The sequence below is a fragment of the Eriocheir sinensis genome, chromosome 25 (assembly GCF_024679095.1).
Source record: "Eriocheir sinensis breed Jianghai 21 chromosome 25, ASM2467909v1, whole genome shotgun sequence".
Lineage (NCBI taxonomy): Eukaryota > Metazoa > Arthropoda > Malacostraca > Decapoda > Varunidae > Eriocheir > Eriocheir sinensis.
Genome location: NC_066533.1, coordinates 19,516,493 through 19,536,935, shown reverse-complemented (window position 1 = coordinate 19,536,935; position 20,443 = coordinate 19,516,493). Strand labels below are relative to the sequence as shown.

The 20,443-nt window shown below is 49.4% G+C and overlaps 1 protein-coding gene across 7 annotated transcripts in view; it reads right to left on the bottom strand.

The window, feature by feature from the left end:
• LOC127003578 (NAD(+) hydrolase sarm1-like) overlaps positions 1–20,443 on the bottom strand; it is a 186,584-nt gene that overhangs the window by 143,597 nt on the left and 22,544 nt on the right. For 2 of the 7 annotated variants that reach the window (XM_050870460.1, XM_050870462.1), the window contains exon 1: positions 1–977. This exon is cut by the window's left edge and continues 84 nt beyond it. The exons of 1 other annotated variant lie outside the window; for it this stretch is intronic. In XM_050870460.1, coding sequence (XP_050726417.1) covers positions 1–531 — 531 coding nt within the window. In that variant the 5' untranslated portion in view covers positions 532–977. Of the gene's footprint in view, positions 978–12,867; positions 12,943–20,443 lie in introns of those variants that run through there. 4 more of the 7 variants (XM_050870464.1, XM_050870463.1, XM_050870466.1 and 1 more) reach the window with 3 other exon arrangements.

Genomic DNA, 20,443 nt, shown 5'->3' with positions numbered 1-20,443 from the left:
CGAGGAGGGCTGCGAGAGGCATGCCCCCCGCGGGCTGCTGCTGCTGCTGCTGCCCCCCGCCGGCGGCCAGGTGAGGGGCGTGCCGCTGCCCTCGGAGTCCGGCGTCCTGGTTGCCACCCAGCGGGAGTGGTACTCGTCGGGCTCCTGCACCCAGAAGCCCTTGCTGTGCGGCGTCCTGGGGCTGGCCGAGGAGCCGCGCTGCGCCGGGCCGGGCGACACGCGCCCGCCGTGGCCGTTGTCGTGGCAGACGAGGCTGGGGACGCTGCTGTTGCTGCGCGGCCTGTTGCGCAGGTTGTTGGTGAGCCCCGCGGAGGACAGGTTGCTGGTGGAGCCGCCCCCGGGGATCTCCCGCACCCAGCCGCCGCCCCTGGGGTCCCGCGCCCAGCCCTTGCGCCGCTCCTCGGAGTCTCGGCCCCACATCTTGTTGTTGTTCAGGCCACTCGAGTTATAATTACCCTCGGCCCAGCCATTCCCGCCCCCTCCTCCTCCTCCTCCTCCTCCCCTCGCCCGACCGTTCCACTGACTGAACATCACTCGCGCCTCCCTCGGGTCACACTCCACGTCTATCCGTGCACGGGCAGGGCGGCGCGCCACGTGACGCCTCACATCCCCGCCCGCCGCCGCACCTGTGCTGCGTGCCGCGGCCACTCGTCACTCACGCCGGCGAGCGTGGCTCATCCTGCCGCGGCGGGACGCGCGCCGCGCCACTCACTGCACACACACAAGCACGCCGCTGCTCCTGACAACGAGTAGCGCCACACACACACACACACACACACTCTCCAGCACGGGGCACTGACGGGCGCCTCCCCGGCCGTCGCGGGCAGCGCTGCGCCGCGCGGCACACGCGGGAAAGCCGCTGGGGACGCTCGGGTTTGGCGGAGAAAAGGTGCGCGCAGGTAACCCGGAGAGCGAGTCCATCGGGGCCTCTCACCCGCCGCGGCCAACAACCAAGCCCTCACTGCCGTGCGCCGCCCAGACCCAGACACCCTGCCAACTCCCTCTCCCGGTCAGACCAGCACACGCCACGACCCCCCCGACCCCTCCCCCTCCCAGTCCCGGCCTCAACCAAGAGTACCCCTCCGCCTACTCCTCCTCCTCCTCCTCCTCCTCCCTCTTCTTTTTCGCCAGTCCCTTCCTCGGCCCTCCGGTCCTAGCACTGTGCATGACGCCTCGCAAGACACACACCTGCACAGGACGTAATAGAGAGCGTCCCCGCACCGCCCCTGTAGCAGACACACTCGCCAGGTGTTGAACAGGTGAATGAGGAGGAAAAAACAAGAATGGGATGTGTACTCGACTCCTCCTCCTCCTCTTTTTTTCTCCTTCCTCTCGATTCTCTCCCAGTCATTCCCGACAACCACCATCCCTACTACCATCACCACCACCACCACCACCACTATCATCACCATTGTGGGATTATAAGAGAACCACGAAGGGCAAGGTGAAGGTCACTGGACGGTGGGTATACGTGTGTGTGTGTGTGTGTGTGTGTGTGTGTGTGTGTGAGAGAGAGAGAGAGAGAGAGAGAGAGAGAGAGAGAGAGAGAGAGAGAGAGAGAGAGAGAGAGAGAGAGAGAGAGAGAGAGAGAGATCATGCATATTGAACAAAAACACCGTGCAAGATCAGGCATCCATGTGTATAGCACACACACACACACACACACACACACACACACACACACACACACACACACACACACACACACACACACACACCCCTCTCTCTCCCGACGAAGTTCTTGGAAACGAATTTAGACTATAAAAAAAAGGAAAAACAAAACAAAAAAATAACCAGCGTAGACTTCGAATAAAAGTTTCAATCAGTCAATCAATCAATCTCTCTCTCTCTCTCTCTCTCTCTCTCTCTCTCTCTCGTCCCCTTTCCATCTCCATCTCCATCTCCACCCCCCGCCCCCGTGAACAGGTGGTGAGGCCCGGAGCAGGTGATGGCAGGTGAATACAGGTAAACACAGGTGTACACGGCTCCGTTAGTGTGTGTGTGTGTGTGTGTGTGTGTGTGTGTGTGTGTGTGTGTGTATACCTTTCCAAGCCTCACCTGTATACCTGTGGGCGTCTTCTACAGGTAACAAACAACTCGCTTCTGTTCACAACGATATTACTTTATTTTTTTTATTTTTTACTTTTTATTCAACTAATATGTATAAAAAGGCGTCTACGGCACCTTAAAATTTGTTAGTCAAGCTTTAAAATCTTCTATCTAACCTTTTATTTACCTCTGAGTATTTCTTCCATAGGTGCGAGTCACAACGATCTAATTTAATGAAAAGCGCAACACCACTGACGTCAAATAAAGCCTTAATTCGTTTCCAAGAACCTCGTCGGGAGTGTGTGTGTGTGTGTGTGTGTGTGTGTGTGTGTGTGTGTGTGTGTGTGTGTGTGTGTGCTATGCCTCTTTGTCATTACAGAACGGCGCTGATAACGACACGAACAGCAATTAAGCAAGAAGCAACAGCAATGATAATTATGCTAAGAATAATGAATGACCTCCACAAATGGTTATTCTTGAAGCAGTGGAGTCATCAGTGAAGTGAAGAATCAACAGTGGAGTGAAGAGATAGGTAAGGAGGAGATAGGGAAGGGGGAGGAAGGTAAGGAGGGGAAGGGAGAAGAGGGAGGTGGGTAAGGAGGGGAAGGGAATGGAGAGGTAGGTAAGGAGGAGATAGGGAAAGGGGAGGAAGGTAAGGAGGCGAAGGGAGAAGGGGCAGGGGAGGGGAGGGTCATCTTAGCTCAGTAATCTCCCTAGTTATTTTCGGAGGCAGTGACGTCACGCCCCCCACAAATAACACCCTGACTCCCTTCCTATACTAGCCAGGGGGGGAAGGGAGAGGAGGAATAGGGGGGAAAAGGGAGAGGCGAAGGGAAGAGGGAAGGAATGGAAAAGACGAGAGAGAAGAAGGAAGAGGGGAAGGTGGAATAGGGGGAAGAGGGGAGGAAAGGGAGAGGCGAAGGGAAGAGGAGAGGAATGGAAAAGAAGGCAGGGAAAGGAAGAGAGAGAAGAAGGAAGAAGGAAGGTGGAATAGGAGGAAGAGGGGATGAAAGGGAAAAGCGAAGGGAAGAGGGGAGGAATGGAAAAGAAGGCAGGGGAAGGAAGAGAGAGAAGAAGGAAGAAGGGAAGGTGGAATAGGAGGAAGAGGGGAGGAAAGGGAGAGACGAGGGGAAGAGGGGAGGAATGGAAGAGATGGAAGGGGAAGGAAGAGAGAGAAGAAGGAAGAAGGGAAGAGGGGATAAAGAAGGGAAGAGAAGATAGAGGAAAAAGAGGAAGAAAGAGGGAATAGAGAAGGGGAATAAGGAAGGAATAGGAGGAGGAGGAAGAAAGAGGAAATAGGGAGGGGAGGGAGAGAAGAGAAAGGGGAGAGGAGAGGAGGGGAAAGAGAGGAAGAGAGGCAGACGACTTGAGAGAGGGACAAAATTATAGTGACACAGTAAAGTGGAGCAAAAGGTAAGGTAGATAGGTAAGGTAAGGAAAGGTAAGGTAAGGTAAGGTAAGGTAAGGTAAGGAAAGGGGTGAGGGAGGGATTGAGGAAGGCAGAAATAGGGTGGAGGAGGGACAGAGGAAGGTAAGGTAAGGTAAGGAAAGGGGTTAGGGAGGGAATGAGAAAGGCAGAGATAACGTGAAGGAGGGACCAAGGAAGTGTAAGGTAAGGTGTAGTAAGGTAAGGAAAGACAGAGGGAGGCAAAGGGAGGATGAGGAAGGCAAGATAAGGTAAGAGAAGGCTGAGGTAAGGGAGGCTGGGGAAGGATGTAAGCAAGGTAGGCTGGGTAGGCTGGGGCGGGACTAAGGCAAGCAATGGTAAGGCAGGGTAGGCTGGGAAAGACTGTACAGGCTGGGGAGGGACTGAGGCAAGCAAAGGTAGGCTGGGGAGGGACTAAGGAAAGCAATTTTAGGGTGGGGTAGGCTGGGGAAGGATGTACAGGCTGGGGAGGGAATAACAAGCAAAGGTAGGCTGGTGCAGGCTGGGCAGGGCGGGGTAACGTGTGACTCAGCGCTGCAAACATTCAATCAAGATAGGAAAAAAGCCTCAAGGTCACAGGACTGTTACCCAGCTGAGGGGAAGAGGGGAGGAAGGGGAGAGGAGGAGGCAGGTATGGGGAGGGTGGTAGGGGAGGATGTTAGCTAAAGGAAGGGAAGAAGGAAGTAAAGAGGAAGGGGAGGGGAGAAGGGAAAGGAGAGGAAGGGGAGACAGGAAGAGGAAGATTAGAATGGAAGAGGAAGGGAAGAAGGGGAGAGGAAGGAAAGAAGGGGAGAAAGAGAGGAAACGGGAGAAAGGAATATGAAGATGAAGGGCAGAGAAAGGGGTGAAGAGAAGACGAAGGGAAGAGGAAGGGAAGACGAAGAGGAAGGGAGGAGATCGAAGGGGGTAGGTAATGTAAGGCAAGGTGGGTAGGGTAGGGTAGGTTAGGTAAGGGGCAAAAGGGGTATGAATAAGCAGAAAGGAACATGACTTGAAGATACCCGCAATGAGCTCGAGTTGATGAAGCTAAAGAAATGGATTGAATAGAGGAGAGTAAGGTCCGATTCCTCCCTCCCTTCCTCCTATCAACAACAGCAACAGCAAAGAGAGAGAAACAGCTGAGTGATTTTGTTTAGCTTATACACTCTCTCTCTCTCTCTCTCTCTCTCTCTCTCTCTCTCCTTCCCTTCCTTATCTCCTTTCCTCCCATCAACAGTAACAGCAAAGGGAGAGAAACAGGCCAGCTGAGTGACTATTTCAGCCTACACACACTCTCTCTATCTCCCTTCTTCCCTCCTTTCCTTCCCTTCCTTCCTTCTTCTCTCCCTCCCTTCCTCCCATCAACAACAACAGCAAGGGAGAGAAACAGCTGACTCTCTCGAGACCTTCCTCCCTCTTTCAGTTTCTTCGGCGAGGAGATGGCAAAGAAAACCTGGACGGTCATGTTAGAATCTTATGAGAGACTATGGTAGAAAGGGAGCCTGGGGGATAGATTTAACCCTCCAAGCCTCTCGTCTCTGTCTTGTATTTAAGGGGACGTCCAGTCTTCGTTTCCTTCTTCCTCCTCTCTCCTCTTCGCTTAAGGGGAGGTCCTGTCTTCCTTTCCTTTTTCTTCCTTTGCTTCTTCCTCCTCTTCCCTCTTCGCTTAAGGGGAGGTCCTGTCTTCCTTTCCTTTTTCTTCCTTTGCTTCTTCCTCCTCTTCCCTCTTCGCTTAAGGGGAGGTCGTGTCTTCCTTTCCTTTTTCTTCCTTTGCTTCTTCCTCCTCTTCCCTCTTCGCTTAAGGGGAGGTCCTATCTTCCTGTCCTTCTTTATCTTCCTTCTCTTCCCTCTTCGCTAACTTGTATTGGGCTTGTATAGAAGAAGCATTGAGGAGTGTTATGCCCCTTACCTTACTGCCTACCCTACCCATGCCCTTACCTTATCTAACTTTACCTCACCTTACCTTAACCTTACCTGACCTTACCTTAATCTTCCCTTGCCTTGCCCTTCCCCTTCCCTTCCCTTTCATTACCTTATCCTTACCCTTCCCTTACCTCACCTTACCTTAACCTTCCCTTCCCTTTCATTACCTTATCCTTACCTTACCTTACCCTTCCCATCCCTTGCCCTAACCTTACCTGACCTTGCTTTAACTTCCCTTACCTAACCTTACCTTACCTTACCTTGCCCTTACCCTTCCCTTCCCTTTCATTACCTTACCTTTCCCATCCCTTACCCTAGCTTTACCTCACCTTACCTGACCTTATCTTAGATTTACCTTACCTTGCCCTTCCCCTTCCCTTTCATTACCTTACCCTTACCTGACCTTGCCTTACCCTTACCTTACCTTACCCTACCTTGCCCTTACCCTTCCCTTCCCTTTCATTACCTTACCTTAACCTTATCTGACCTTGCCTTACCATTCCCTAACCCTTCCTTACCTTACCTTATCTAACCTTATCTCCCTACCCACCTACCCACTTGCCTATCCCCCTTACCCTTACCTTACCTCACCTCACCTTACCCACTTACCTATGCCCCCTAATACACCTCTTACCTATGCAATGCCCTTCCTGCCCCCTTCTTACCTAGCACGTGCCTTGCCCTCTTACCTTCCTACCCACCAACCCAACCCTACCCCCCAGCCTCCCCTTCTTTGACCCCTCCCCAGCATCAGCTCCCCCGCCCCGTGCCCCGCCCCGCCCCGTGCAAACAACTTGTATTCCGTATAGAGGCGGGGCCGGGGCATTGTTCCTTTTTTTTTTTTTGGCCCGGTCCAAGGAGCCCTATATGGTCCAACCCGCATCCAGCCTCCTCTTCCTCTTCTTCCTCCTCCTCCTCTTCCTTCTCCTCCTCCTCCCCACCTCCGTCTTCTCCACAAGCAGCCTCCTTCGCCTCCTCTAATTTCTCTTCCTTCTCCTCCTCTTCTTCCTTGCTTCCTATCGCTAACACCTCCATTTTCTTCTCTTCCTCCACCTCCTCTCCAAACCACTCCTCCTCCACAGCCTCCCTTCCTCCTAATCTCTCTCGCTTATCTCCCCCTATATCACACCTCTCCTTCTCTCCCTCCCTCCCCACGTAACCTCTCACCCCCGCGCTCACCCTCCCAGCCTCCTTCTTCCTCCCTTTCCTCTTCTCATTCCTTCTCCCACGAAAGAGATAGAAAGAATTAAAGCAGGGAGGAAGAAGAGCAATGACAAGTAGAGGATATGCATTTTTGCCCTTATTGTCTCTTGTCATTAGGCGGTGAATGAGTGATTGAGGGACGGGGCGTCGGGCCGCACGTGGCTGTCTGGTTGTCGGGGTTCATCGGGGCTCGCTGTCTGGCCCCTGCTACGGCCCACACCTTGCCCTCCGTCCCTCCTCGTTCTCCTCCCTTGTAGAACGCTCGCTTACACGGACAGGACGGCTCGGGGTTAGACAATAACGCCTCGGAAGTATTAATATAACAAGGGGAATTACTATCTGTGGGTGTTTAAAACTTATCAAGGGTGGCGGAGGCGGCGGGGCAGCGTGTGTGTGTGATATGTGGGATGAAAGGCGAAGCACACGATGCATATTCGTCCTTATTTTCTCTCGTTATTAAGACTAGAATGAGTGACAGAGGGAGGGAGGAGTCAGTCCGCGACACATGACTGCTTGGGATGCCTCGTCGGGGCTACCTATCAGACCTTTGTACGACCCACAGCTTGCCCTCTGTCCCTCGTTCTCGTCCCTCTCCCCTGAGGAACACCAGCTCACATAGACAGGAAGGCTCGCGGCCACACAACAAAGCCCTAGGGCGGCGATACAAGGCGGGGAAATACTATATCTGTGTGTGTTAGGAACGTATCGTTGGTGGCGGGGCGGCGGGGCTGTTTGTGTGAATGAGAGAAGAAAGGCGTATCACACGCTACATATCCGCTCCTACTGGCGCCTGTCATAGGGACGAGAATTAGTGACTGACTGAGAGAGGAGACTTTTACCGCCCTCGAGGCAAGTTTTACCGGCAGGCACTCGCGGGGACCATCACGTTTCGCAAAATTTTCCCGAGGAGGCCGCGCCGGGCAGCACCCAGGAGTCCCGAACAGGTCGGACAACCACTCCCGCACACTGCAGCACACACGACAACACGAACGGAACGAGAAACAGCGGCTATTAGTCCCTACATGAGGCGGTGCAGACGGGCGAACGAAACTCCAATACGAGGGTGAACACACAGCTGTGACACCGCCGCGAAGCAACCACCAGTTTGCGGCGCTATTGACGGGCGAGGAGTTCCGTCCTAGCTCAAACCGGCCACGAGAAGAGGAGGAGGAATTTCCCTAATACTTTTGTTAAGGATTTGTCGGAGCGAGTTACGCCAAGAAAATGCGAGGAGCTGCGGATGGCAAGGCCGAAAAGCGGGCCGGAGTCTGGTTAAATTTATCTCCTCGGGGCGGGAGATTTGTGTGACGGACTCGTTGACGTGTGTAGGCGAGCGTGATATGTGATGATACGAAGGAAGAAATGGTTACGTAGTTCTTGTATGATATAGGACAGTTACCCTTACCCCTACACAGCCTCCCTTCCTCTTACACTCCCTCATGCCCACCACATCCCTCCCCATCCTTCCTTTCCTCCCTCTCCCCACGAATACACCCATATCATACTATTCCTTCCCAGCCTGTTTCCTCCCCATGCTCATCTCGCTCCCCACCGCCCCCACCTCCAACACCACCTTCCTCCCCTCTTCCCTTCTTCCCCAGCCTCCTTCCTCCCCTTCCTCTTCTCCCTCCCCATCGCCCCCACCTCCACAACCATCTTCCTCACCTCCTCTTTCTCAGCCAACGTCCTCCCCTTCCTCTCACTCTCCACCACCCCAACCTTCCACCCCTCCCCTCCATTTCCTCCCCATCCTTCCTCCCCTTGCTCCTCTCACTCCCCGCCAACTCAACCTTCCTCCCCTTCTCTCCACCCTCTCCCCATCATTCCTCCGCTTACTCCTCTCACTCCCCATCACCCCAACCTTCCTCCCCTCCTCCCCACCTCCTCCCCATCCTTCCTCCCCTTCTTCCTCTCACTCCCCACCACCATAACCTTCCTCGCATCCCCTCCTCCCCTTCCTACCCATCTCATTCCTTCCCTCTCCTCCCCGCCCCTTCCCCATCCTTCCTCCCCCTCCTCCTCATCTCCCCAGCATCGGTCAGTGGCCTTGTGGCTTAGGTAGGGATATCTGATGGAGGGGAGGAATTGAGAAGACGAGGAGAAAGAAGAATGAATAAAAGGAGTCAGAGAAAAAGAATAAAGATAGAGAAGTAGACGAAAGGGATTAAGAAAACGAAGAATAATAAAGAGAAGGGAAGAGAGGTAGGGAATAAAGGGTAATTTTAGGGAAGAAATGAGAGAAGAAAGATAGTATGGAAGTTAATGGGAAGGTAAGGGGAGAGACATTGCATAGAGGATTTTTTGGAAGGGGAAGAAAGTGTGTGTGTGTGTGTGTGTGTGTGTGTGTGTGTGTGTGTTGAAAGACTTGCCACGATCGCCTGTCAGGTTTCTCCTCTCAGATAAAAATGATGAGTATTGAAGAAAATGTTCAAATCGATATATACGAAAATAGTGTTTAAAAATATGACTTCTTGACGGCGGCGGAGATTTAGGGAAAGGATGAAAGTAACGGAGAATATATGAACAAGCAAGCGACGTCTTATATGGCAAAACGACATGATGGAAATATTAATGAAAAAATGAAGATAAAACAAAAAAAAATGTGTTAAAAAGGAAAACGAAGAGATTGACAAAGAATATAAACAAGCTACGTCTTATATGGCAAAACGACATGATGGAAATATTAATAAAAAAATGAAGATACAATAAATAGATGTTACTTCTAAGCCTCGGAGGAAAAGAAAAGGGTTAAAATGAGTTACGAAAAATACATGATAGGCAAGCTGAGTCTTATATGGGAAAGGAACAAGAAAATATTACTGAAAAAAATCAAATAAAATAAAAAGATGAAAATGATTGGAATAAGTTACAGAAAATAAAGGAAAAAGAAAGAAAAGAAAGAAAGAAACAGAAAAAGAGGAAAAATATATTAAGTGTAAAACAAAACAAGGAAGGAAGGAAGAAGAAAATAGAAGAAATAATTAGTAAAGGAAGAAAGGCAAAATAAACAAAGGAGGAAGAGAAAGGGGGACAACGCACAGAAATAAGGGAGGAGGAGGAGGAGGAGGAGGAGGAGAAGGAGGAGGATAAGTCAATCACGTGTAGGAAGGAGGAAGGAAGGAAGGAAGAAAACATGTGAGGGAGAGAGATAAAGAAGAAGAAGAAGAAGAAGAAGAAGAAGAAGGTGAGAAATAAAGGAAGGGAAGAAGGAAATAAAAGAAGAAGAGAAGGAGGAAGAGAAAGGAAAATAACCAAACCAAAGAAGATGAAGAATGAAAAGAAAAGAAAAACAAGTAGAAAAGAAGAAAGGAAAAAGAGAGTGCATGAGAAAGAGATATATGGAAGAAGAAAGGGAAGAAAGGGAGAAAGAAAACGAAATAGCAGAAGAAGAAGAAGCAGAAGAAGGAGGAAGAGGAGGAGAAGAGTGCGTGAGGAAGATAAATAAAAACAATAATAGGGTTTAATCATCTCTATAAAGAAGAATTTCCTGCCCACACTCACAGCGGAAGCGTTAGGAAAGGTCAAGAGGAGGAGGAGGAGGAGGAGGAGGAGGAAAGGGAGTGGTTATGGGAGTGTATATGTGAAGGGTTAGTGGGATATGGAAAAAGAAGAAGAAGAAGAAGAAGAGGAAGAAGAAGAGGAGGAGGAGGAGGAGGAGGAGGAGGAATGTAGGAATCAATAAGTAGAGGCAAAAACAAACAAAAAAGACAAGAATGAGAGAGAGAGAGAGAGAGAGAGAGAGAGAGAGAGAGAGAGAGAGAGAGAGAGAGAGAGAGAGAGAGATGGAACACGTACATAACAGGAATTTTTCGTAATAAATTCAGGGCGTGCGTGACTCGAACGTGTGTATGTGTGGGTGGGCGTGTCAAGGTAACACACACACACACACACACACACACACACACACACACACACACACACACACACACACACACACACACACACACACACATAAAGAAAGAAGAGGAAAAACGTATATACTGAACCCCAAATAAATAATAAATAAAAAAAAAAGACAAGAAAAGAAAATGAGGAAAAAAATAATAAAAAACAGGAAAATATAAAGAAAGAAATAAATAAAAAATTAATAAAGGAATGAAAACGAAAAGACCATAGAAGAAAAGGAGAAAAAAATAAAGAAAAGGAGGAGGAGGAGGAGGAGGAGGAAGGAAGGAGGTGGAAGAGAGAGGGTGGATGAGCTGAGTGCATGAACCTCCTCCTCCTCCACCTCCTCCTCCTCCTCCTCCACCCACACACAGGAGCAGGGCAGTGACTGGAGGTGTGGAGGAGATCCTGTCCACTCCACTGAGGGCTTAGAGGCGCCAAAGAAGGAGAGAAGGAAGAGAAGGAGGTGGAGGAGGAGGACGAGGAGAGAGAATAAGGGAGGAGGTAGGAGGAGGAAGGTAGAGGGAGGAGAAGGGTACAAGAGGAGGGAAGAGGATAGAGATGGAGGGAGAGGAGGAGGAAGACAAGTGGAGAGGTGGAGGAGAAGGTGGAGGGAAGGTGGAGGAAAAATGGGTGGAGGAATAAGTAGAGGGAGGTGAAGGAGACAAGTAGAGGTAAGGTAAGAGAGGTGGAGGAAAGATGGGAGGAAGAAGTGGAGGTAAGGTGGAGGAGCGGGTAGGTTGATGGAGGGCAGGTGGAGAGGTAAGGGTAGGTGGATGGGGTTCAGGTGGATGGTCGAGCAGGTAAGGTGGATGGACGAGCAGGTAAGGTGGATGGTCGAGCAGGTGAGGTGGATGGTCGAGGCCTTCTACAGGTGGCAGGTGATCATTGCTCCAGCGTTTTCCTCCGTATCTCCTCCTCATTTCTCTTCCTCCTCCTCCTTCTCCTCCTTCCTTTTCCCTCTTCTCCGTTCCTCATTCTCTTCGCTCTGTCATTTTTCTCTTCTTCTTCTTCTTCTTCTTCCTCCTCCTCTGCATACTCATTTCCTCCTTCCCTTCCCTCCTCCATCATTTTAAATCATCACGTCTTCCTCTCTCTCTCTCTCTCTCTCTCTCTCTCTCTCTCTCTCTCTCTCTCTCTCTCTCTCTCTCTCTCTCTCTCTCTCTCTCTCTCTCTCTCTCTCTCTCTCTCCTCCTCCTCCATTATATCTCATTTCGTCTCCATTATTTCACACACACACACACACACACACACACACACACACACACACCATAAGATTTCCAACCATTTTTTTCTTTTTTTCCTCTTTTTTTTCCTCTATCATGTCACTTCGCATCTTCCACCCCGCTTATTATCCTTTATTATCCTTGACCTTTCCTCCTCCTCCTCCTCCTCCTCCTCCTCCTCCTCGGTTCATCACTTATGCCGCAAGAAGCCACGAGAGGAAGAACAGACTCATCATAATCATCATAACCATCAGCTGCCTCACGCCCCGCCTCTACAACGGGTCCAATTATGTCTAGTTTTCCTCTTAATCCATTAGGCAAAGTTACGGTCATGCTCTAACCTAACCTAACCTAACCTAACCTAACCTAACCTAACCTAAGCTCTTAAAAGTTTCGGCTCCCAGGCACACACACATTTGATAAGGCTTTCGTAGGAGTTGTGGGGGGCATTTACGACCCTGGTGGTAGTTTGACCCTTCTTCTTCTGTACCGTGAAGCTAAAAAACACTCATTAGAACCCCACTGATCTCCTTTTCGGCAACGCAACTCAAACTCAACACTCCAATGATACTTAATTTCTCTCCGTTTTCTCTCTTCAATACAACACATTCATCAGGACAACACAGTGTTTCATGGACCAGCTAAGTAAGTGTCTGTTAGTGTTTCATCCTTCGAGTAATTAACACAAGGCAACACTTTTTCTCTCTCTCCCTCGTCTGTTCTGTTTGTGTTGATGTGAAGGGCGGAACCGTTTGACAATACCGAGGTAAGAACTGGTCTGGCGGTGGCTTCATCAGGGCTTCCCCGTGCCGAAAAACATGCAAGAACTACCACCTTAAAACTGGATCGTTGTTTTCATTGGCTGGTTTCAGGTTTCTAGATAACGTATTCGAATCGTATTTTCCTGAGGTGAGACAGACATTACTTCTTTTTCCCTCCATAACAAATTTCTGGTTCGTTAGTACTATAAAAAAATGAATAAAGAAATATATGTATGAATGTAAATAAAACAAAAACAAATTAATACAGGCTTTCTTTTCATTTTGTTTCTTTGTCGTTAACTGATTATTCTGCTATAAAAAAAAAGGATCACACACACACACACACACACACACACACACACACACACACACACACACACACACACACACACACACACACATACACCTGGCTTACCTGTGCTGGCTTGCCGACGGGGAGGTGAACGCAAACACTGCCCATCCTCAACACAGGACGCCCCCTTACAGGAGCCCCGCCCCCCCCCCCCTCCGCCCCCGCCGCCCCGCAACACACAGCAACTCAGCACAACACAACGCACTGTTTATCCTCCGTTCATGTCACGTGTGGTCCGTCTTGCATCAGTAGCAACTCAAATTCAACTTAAAATCAACACACGACATTTCTTTGGGGGGCGGGGCTTCCTATGTTTTTTTATTGTTGTTTTCCAGCTTTTTTTTTTTTTTTTGTATTACTGAGAACACAACGCAACTCAAAATCAACACACTATATCACTTTTTTTGGCAATACTGTGTTTCTTGTATTACTGAGAACATATCGCAACTCAAAATCAACACACTATATCACTTTTTTTGGCAATACTGTGTTTCTTGTATTACTGAGAACATATCGCAACTCAAAATCAACACACTATATCACTTTTTTTGGCAATACTGTGTTTCTTGTATTACTGAGAACACATCGCAACTTAAAATCAACACACTATAACACTTTTTTGACAATACCGTGTTTCTTGTATTACGCAACTCAAATTCAATACACAGCGAGAACTCATTTTTGCCTTATCTATTTTCTTGGGTACAACACATTCATTAAGCCAACACTGTGTTTCTTGGACCAACTACGTAAGAGTCCGTTTGTGTTTCATCCTCCGGGTAATCAATACACTGCAACACTTTTTTTCTCTCTCCCTCGATTGTTCTCTTCTTTGCAAAACATTCATCAAGCCAACACTGTGTTTCATGGATCAGCTAAGTAAGTGTCCGTTTGTGTTTCATCCTCCGGGTAATCAACACACTGCAACACTTTTTTTCTCTCTCCCTCGTCTGCTTTCTTTACAACGCATTCTTCCGACCAACACTGTGTTTCATGGATCAGCTAAGTGAGTGTCTGTTTGTGTTTCATCCTCCGAGCTATCAACCGTTCACACGCAACACTCCCGCTTACTGCAACACAAATACGCAATCAACACACAGGTATATATTCCAAACACTGCAATTCCAAACACGACTTTTCCACCGAGTAATTTTGCTTCCCTCTCTGATAGCGTTTTTCTCTCTTTTTCTCTCTCTCTCTTGTTCTCTTTCTTTCACGTGTGGAGATAAAAAAAAAAAAGACAAATATTATACTTTTCGGAACACGTGGAGGGAGAGGAGGAGGGGGGGGAAGGGGGGGAAGAAGGGAGGAACCACGTGTTGAATGAGTCCCAGGGAGGAGGTGAGGCTGGAAGGCAAGGAAAGAAACACACGGTGTAGGGATCTTCTTGGAGTCCTTCAGTATCCTTTGGGGTCCTGCAGAGCGCTCTTGAGAAATATTCTAGTGCCTTCAGAACGAGTTGCGGAGGTCTGAGTGTCCTTTAATATCCTTTGGTGTCCTGCAGAGCTCTTCAGAAATATCCTAATGTCTTGTGGGTGACTTGAAGACGTCCTAAGATCCTTTCGTATTCTTTGGGAGTCGTGAAGAGCTCTTGAAATATATCCTAGTGCCTAAAGGACAAGTTAAGGACGACCTAGTATCCTTCAGAGGCCTCCGGGGGCCCTGCAGCTCTTGATAAGTGTCCTATTGTCTTGAGGTCAAGTTGGGGACGTCCTAGAATCGTTTTGGGGGTCCTGTGGCTCTTGAAAATCCTATAGGTGAGTTGTGACACCCTTTAGTATCCTTCGGCGTCTTGTAGTGAGGTCTTGAAAAATATCCTAGTGTCAATAACGAGTTGGGGACGTCCTAGTATCCTTCGGGGATCCTACAGCTCTTGAAAATCCTATAGGTAAGTTAAGCGATATCCTGGGGTCCTTCAGTATCCTCCGGCGTCCTTCAGTGGTCTTGAAAAAATGTCCTAGTGTCTTGAGGAGAAGTTGGGTAGGTCCTAATATCCTTCGGGGGTCCTGCAGCTCTTGAAAATCGAATAGGTGAGTTGAATGATATCCTGGCGTCCTCCAGTATCCTTCGGGGTCCTACAGAGCGTCCTAGTGCCCGGGGAGTGACGTGCTCGGGCGGGGGGACGCCGGGCCACTGTGCCGGATGAATAACAAAGCGAGGGTCCTGTGTCCCGCGCCCACGCATCGCGGTTTGAATTAAGCGACCGTCCGCCAAGCCCTTAGAGCACTCCCTTCCTTCCTTCCTTCCTTCCTTCGTTTCTTCCTTCCTTCGTTTCTTCCTTCCTTTCTTTCTTTCTTTCCTTCCTTCCTTCCTTCGTTCCTTCCTTCCTTCCTTCCTTCTTTCCTTCGTTCGTTCCTTCCTTCCTTCCTTCCTGCGTTAGTTCCTTCCTTGCTTCCTTCCTTTTCCCTGCTAGTTACTCTCTCTTGTCTCCCTTCCCTCACCCTCTCTCTATCTCCCTGTCTCTCTTATACTCTTAGCAGGAAACAGAAGCAAGTAAGAGGTCAATATTATTATTATTATTCTCCTTCCGAAATTGACCTCTCTTGTGCCCACTTATTACTTTTGCCTTTGTGGGAACAGCGATTAGCGGGCTTTTTTTTTTCTTTTACATCTTTTTTTGTTGTTGTTGCCCTTGAGCTGTTTCCCTAGCTGTAAAAAAAAAAAAAAACCGTCTCGGGCTCCCATTACGACTATTTCCCAAGGCCGCAGTGAAGATTAACCGGGTTTTCAAAGGGGATGAAGGTGATTTCCCCGTCCAAGATGCAGAGGTCGTGTAAAACTATCGCTAGAATCACGAAACAGTCCATGTAAACCCCAGCAACTTCTTAAACGTTTCAGACTCCCATTACGACTGTTTCCCAAGCCCGGTGTGAAGATTAACCGGGTTTTCAAAGGGGATGAAGGTGATTTCCCCGTCCAAGATGCAGAGGTCGTGTAAAACTATCGCTAGGATCACGAAACACTCCATGAAAACCCCAGCAACTTCTTAAACGTCTCGGGCTCCCATTGCAACTGTTTCCCAAGGCGACATAGAAGATTAACCGGGTTTTCAAAGGGTGTGAGGGTGATTTTCCCGTTCAAGGTGTAAAACTATCGCTAGGTTCACAAAACAGTCCATGAAAACCCCAGCAATTTCTACGACGAGAGGTTGGGTTGGGTTGGGATATGAAGGGTTGGGTTGGGTTGTGTAGGGTTGGGTTGGGTTGGAAGGGTTGAGGCAGGGTTGTGTAGGGTTGGGTTGGGCTTGGTTTGGTTGGGTTGGAAGGTTTGAGGCAAGGTTGTGTAGGGTTGGGTTGGGTTGGGTTTGGTTGGGTTGGAAGGGTTGAGGCAAGGTTGTGTAGGGTTGGGTTGGGTTGGGTTTGGTTGGGTTGGAAGGTTTGAGGCAAGGTTGTGTAGGGTTGGACTGGGTTTGGTTAGGTTGGGTTGGAAGGTTTGAGGCAGGGTTGTGTAGGGTTGGGTTGGGTTTGGTTGGGTTGGAAGGTTTGAGGCAAGGTTGTGTAGGGTTGGACTGGGTTGGGTTGTCTCAAGAACAGTGGTTAACCTCTTCCTTTTTGGGGAGTGGATATCAACAACCAACTCCTCTTCCTCCTCCTCCTCCTCCTCCTCCTCCTCCTCCTCCTTCTTCTTCTTCCTCCCTTCTCTCTCCTCCTCGCTGCTGTCTTTCTGAGGTGAGTCATATATAAAGGCAGTCTCTCTCTCTCTCTCTCTCTCTCTCTCTCTCTCTCTCTCTCTCTCTCTCTCTCTCTCTCTCTCTCTCTCTAAAACGTGTCCCGTATATGGTGTGTGTGTGTGTGTGTGTGTGTGTGTTCATTGAGAGGCAGGGATGAGGCAGGTCAGCTGGAGAAGGAGGGAGGGAGAAAGAAGGAGGAGGAGGAGGAGGAGGAGGAGGAGGAGGAGGAGGAAGAAGAAAACACCGATTAAAAAAATATATAAAAAAATGCAAAAAAAAAATAATATAAGGCTGAGGATGAGAGTATTTAATAGATACATAGATAGATAGGTTGATAGATAGATAGAGAGAGAGAGAGAGAGATAAGCTAAAGAAGTGCATAAGTTGGCAATATATAAGGGTGGAAGGTGTTTAAAAGATAGATGAGCGCCGAGATGATGATGGTGGTGATGGTGATGGTGGTGGTGGTGGTGATGGTGGTGGTGGTGAGTTAACATGTGTTCTGTATTTCACCCCTTCCCCCCCCCCCCCCCCTGGCACAACAACATGAGTATAGACAGATGTGGCAGACGGAACTGACAGGACACGAGAACAACATTTTAATTCCCTTTCAGCGTCTTGTGTCTCCAAATATCAGACCAAGAGAGAGAGAGAGAGAGAGAGACAGGACACGAGAACAACATTTTAATTCCCTTTCAACGTCTTGTGTCTCCCTTTATCAGACCAAGAGAGAGAGAGAGAGAGAGAGAGAGAGAGAGACAGGACACGAGAACAACATTTTAATTCCCTTTCAACGTCTTGTATCTCCTTCCTTTATCAGACCGAGAGAGAGAGAGAGAGAGACAACACAGCGGTTTAACTTTCACTTTCCTTCAGCTTCGTCTGCATTTCCTCCTGCCTATGACTTGACCTCCTTCAAGAAGAGTGTATGTAGACACCTCTCCACCCGAAATTGACCTCTCTTTAGTTTTGTCTATTATGGGAGCGGTGAGTAGCGGGCTTTTTTCTACACTCTTTTTGCTGCCCTTGAGCCGTCTCCTTTGTTGTAAAAAAAAAGCATCTCAATTCAGGATCCGGTAAGCTGTTCTATCCTGTTCCTACCCTCCCTCCTTCACTCCTTCATATGGTTCTCCTCTCATCCTTCAGCTTTTAATCTTTCACTTTTTCCTTTCTCTCGCTTCCTACCTCCTTTATTTACGTATTTCTTCCTTTAATTCGTCAACCTTATATTCTTCTCTTTTATTTCATTCCCTTCCTCTTTCATTACTTTCCTTATTCCCTCTTTTTACTCTCTTTCTCTCTCTCTCTCTCTCTCTCCTCTCTCTCTCTCTCTCTCTCTCTCTCTCTCTCTCTCTCTCTCTCTCTCTCTCTCTCTCTCTCTCTCTCTAAGGATGCTCTTCATTGGGGACTCAGCAACACACTTGAGAGAGAGAGAGAGAGAGAGAGAGAGAGAGAGAGAGAGAGAGAGAGAGAGAGAGAGAGAGACACCCCCTTGTTCTTTATCACCAACGTGGTCACATTACATTAGGGTCACACTACACACGGGGTCACATCACAAGCCGAGGACGGGTCACACTTAACGAGGTCACACTATGCGAGGTCACACTTAGAGAGGTCATACTAGAGTCTTATTTAGCATTCGGACTTTCAGAGCACCCACATTTGACAAGGCTTTCGTAGAGGGTGTGTAGTATTTCTATGGGTAGTGTTATGAGCCTAGTGATAGTTTGACAAGGCTTTCGTAGAGGTTGTGTTGGTAGTATTTCCATGGGTAGTGTTATGAGCCTAGTGATAGTTTGACAAGGCTTCCGTAGAGGTTGTGTTGGTAGCATTTCCATGGGTAGTGTTGAGAACCTAGTGGTAGTTTGACAAGGCTTCCGTAGAGGTTGTGTTGGTAGTATTTCCATAGGTAGTGTTATGAGCCTAGTGATAGTTTGACAAGGCTTTCGTAGAGGCTGTGTTGGTAGTATTTCCATGGGTAGTGTTATGAGCCTGGTGTAGTTTGACAAGACTTCTTCTGCACCATGAACGTGAAAAAGTACTCATGAGAACCCGAATAATCTCCTTTGCGGCCTTTGGAAATAGACGTTATGAGAATATTACCACACTACACCTGGGTCACACTATAGGAAGCGAGATACTAACGCGATGTCACACTATAAGCGAGGTCACATTATCACGGGAAACGGTTCTTGTATATGACAGGTCACACTACTGTCACACCAACACAACAACGGAGGTCACATCACTTGGGTCACACTACTCTTTGCTTTAGAATGTGACATGTTAACTCGAGGTCACACTATCAGAGGAAACGGTTCTTGTATACGACAGGTCACACTCACACAACACCACCACCATCACTACCACCATCACCACCATCACCACCATCTCTGTCAAACACCCGCGCGCTTTTCACTTTAAAATCCCGTTGATATCCTTCTTGCTGAGCGTCCTGCCGAGCGCCATCCTACAGGACACGCTTACACATTCCTTCCTACGCCTTCACACGCATCCAACACCTCTTACATAGGACTCAACCCCCTTCGGAACCTCCACAAAGGATCGAACACCCTCGGTAAACCACCCCAACACAGACCACAACCAGGTTTAGGAGCACCTCACGAGTCAACCCTCTCACTCAACCACCCATCCACCCACCCACCCACTCACTCACCCCTTGACTCCACAACACCCCGGCATGATTCCAACCAGCATCTCCCCACCTTCCCCTTCTCCCCCGGGTTTCAGCTTCCTCCCCCATGGTTCAGCGCCCAGGGGAGGGGTGTCCAGGCTCTCCCCCGGGGTGCTAGGGGTTCGGCGGGGCGGGGCACGGACCGGGGCACTCGTATATAGGGTCCATATGAGCCCCGACGATGCCCCGATGCCCTGCCCCACGGTTTCTCGGGGTGACGTCATGCTTAGTTTGGTACTGTCTGATGCTGCCCCGGCCTCCCCCTGCCCCTTGCCCCGTGCCCCGTTACCGCGTTGCTCTGTTGTCCGTGTGCCCCGTTGTGCCGTTGCCCCGATCCTTCCTCTGCCCCGTCGCCCCGAGTCTTTTTCTACCCCCGTTGTCCCGTTGCCCCGATCCTTCCTCTGCCCCGTCGCCCCGAGTCTTTTTCTACCCCCGTTGACCCGGTGCTATGTCCCTTATGACCCGTTCCCCCTTGCCCCATTGTTCCTGTGCCCCGTTTCCCCGTCGCTCCGTTGCCCCGAGTCTCTCTCTGCCCCGTTGCCCCGATCCTTCCTCTGCCCCGTTGTCCTGTTCCCCAGTTGCCCCGTTGAATTCGTTCCTCTCAGGCCTTGAAAAACGTTTGTAATAAGAGTCGCAAACGTTTGACGATACGAGAGATCCATCCTCCAGGCATACGTTCAAGCTCTTCAATTCTCCGTAACGCCCCGACACAGCAGCCTTTTCCTTCCCCCTCCATCTCGACCCCTTCCACCCCGCCCCGCCCCGACCCCGCAGTGTCCTAGGTATTAAGGATTCAAGGGACGAATTCTCAAGTTTATCCTTAACTACCTCGCATTAAGACACATCCGCCTGTACGTACCACCTTGCATACTACCTAACACAGGGCCCCTATCCTCTGTCCCTTCCTTCCCTCCTTCCTCTCTCCTGTCATGTCCTTCCTTCGGTTAATAACGTGGGATCATCAATCGCTGTTTCTCCTCTTCCTCCCTTTCTTCTTCCTTCCCCGTCCCTCTTTTCTTTCTTCCTTCCTTCGGTTAATAATGTGGCATCATCAATCGCTGTTTCTCCTCTTCCTCCCTTTCTTCCTTTTTTTCTTCCTTCCCCGTCCCTCTTTTCTTTCTTCCCTCTCTTCCTCTTCATATGCCATACCCTCGCTGTCCCTTCTCATTTTCTTCCTCTCCTTCCTCTCTCCTTTCTTCTTCCCCTTTCACCCCTTTACGACCCCTTCCTTAGCTCTTACTCATCCACAAACTCTCCCTTGCCTCACCCTTTCC